The 1548-nt window shown below is 54.7% G+C and overlaps 1 protein-coding gene across 1 annotated transcript; it reads left to right on the top strand.

The window, feature by feature from the left end:
- Positions 1-279: 279 nt before the first annotated feature.
- Positions 280-1412, top strand: Pmar_PMAR009771 (RNA-dependent helicase, putative; the record flags this gene model as incomplete). Its single annotated transcript, XM_002769615.1, has 5 exons — positions 280-324; positions 376-527; positions 578-945; positions 993-1282; positions 1335-1412. The coding sequence occupies 5 exons, from the start codon at positions 280-282 to the stop codon at positions 1410-1412; spliced, it is 933 nt and encodes a 310-aa protein (XP_002769661.1).
- Between the last annotated feature and the right edge of the window lie 136 nt (positions 1413-1548).

Consider the following 1548-nt stretch of genomic DNA (forward strand, 5'->3'; position numbering starts at 1 on the left):
TATCCACATCAACGCCCAGCCCTACCTCCAGAAGGGTGACGGTCCCATCGTCTTGATCCTAGCACTACTAGGGAGTTGGCCCTTCAGATCAAGGCCGAGTGTGATAGGTTCGGGAGAAGCTCCAGAATCACCAACACGTGCGTGTACGGTGGCACTCAACGTGGGCCCCAGGCTAGGGCCCTCCAGAATGGTGTTGAGATCTGTATCGCCACGCCTGGCCGTCTCATTGACTTCCTGGAGTCCGGCACTACCAATCTCAAGCGTGTGACCTACCTGGTCATGGATGAGGCTGATCGTATGCTCGATATGGGATTCGAGCCGCAGGTGAGCTCGAACTCGCCGCTACGAACTGCCATCAACTATATATGGTCTCAGGTTCGCAAGATCGTCTCCCAGATCCGTCCGGATCGTCAGACCCTCATGTGGTCGGCCACGTGGCCTAAGGAGGTGCAGCATCTGGCGAGAGACATCTGTAACGAGGAGCCCGTCCTGGTCACTGTCGGTCGCTCTGGTCATGCTTGCCATAAGTAATTTCGGGGGAGATTTCTCGACTGTATAGACTGTTGGTTATTCTCAGTATCCAGCAGTACGTTGAGGTCGTTGAGAACAATGTGAAGCCGGAGCGTTTGCTGGCCCTCATGCAAGCGGCCTCAGCTGCTACCGGTGGTGGCTGGACTGCCAAGACCCTCATCTTCTGCGACACTAAGCGTGGCGCCGATGATATCACTCGTCTCCTCCGTCGTGATGGGTGGCCTGCTCTGTCCATCCATGGTGACAAGAAGCAGAGTGAGCGCGACTGGGTCCTGAACCAGTTCAAGACCGGCAGGTCTGCGATCATGATTGCCACTGATGTTGCCAGCAGAGGTCTTGATGTGAAGGACGTGAAGTATGTCATCAACTATGATTTCCCCGGCACCATTGAGGACTATGTTCATCGTATCGGACGTGAGTCGACCCGAGTTGGTCCTATGTTGTGCATGGTATGGTCTTAGGTACTGGTCGTGCTGGAGCTAGCGGCGTTGCTTACTCGTTCTTCTCGCCTGACAAGGGCAAGTTGGCCCGCCAACTCGTCAACTGCCTGCGTGAGGCCAATCAGTCGGTGCCCGAGGCTCTGGAAACGATCGCGTTCGCTAACGACCGCTCTAACAGCGGTGGTAAGGGTCGCGGTAAGGGCAACTACGGTGGAAAGGGCCGTGGGTTTTATGGAAAGGGCAAGGGACGTTTTGGCAAGGGCCGTGGTAAGGGTAAGGGCATGAACTTCTCTATTACTGGAGCCAACTCGGTAGGTGTTTTCGGTTGTGGTCCGGTTGTGACTTGTTTGTCATTGGCTTCAGATCCCTGTCGGAAACGCGGGTCCGAGCAAGGGTAACGGTCCGAGATATCAAGGTTTTGATAACGCTGGGATGCATTAATAGGGCACCTCATTGAGCTCCTCCTTTCGGTGTCTTCATCATCATGGCTGAGTGGCCGCTGAGTCTGATGGTTACTACCGTCTGAAGTGAGGAACTCCTACTTTGTCCGACTATTTCGGTAGAACTGCTGTATATA

Source organism: Perkinsus marinus (assembly GCF_000006405.1).
Source record: "Perkinsus marinus ATCC 50983 genomic scaffold scf_1104296965386, whole genome shotgun sequence".
NCBI classification, from domain to species: Eukaryota; Perkinsozoa; order Perkinsida; family Perkinsidae; genus Perkinsus; species Perkinsus marinus.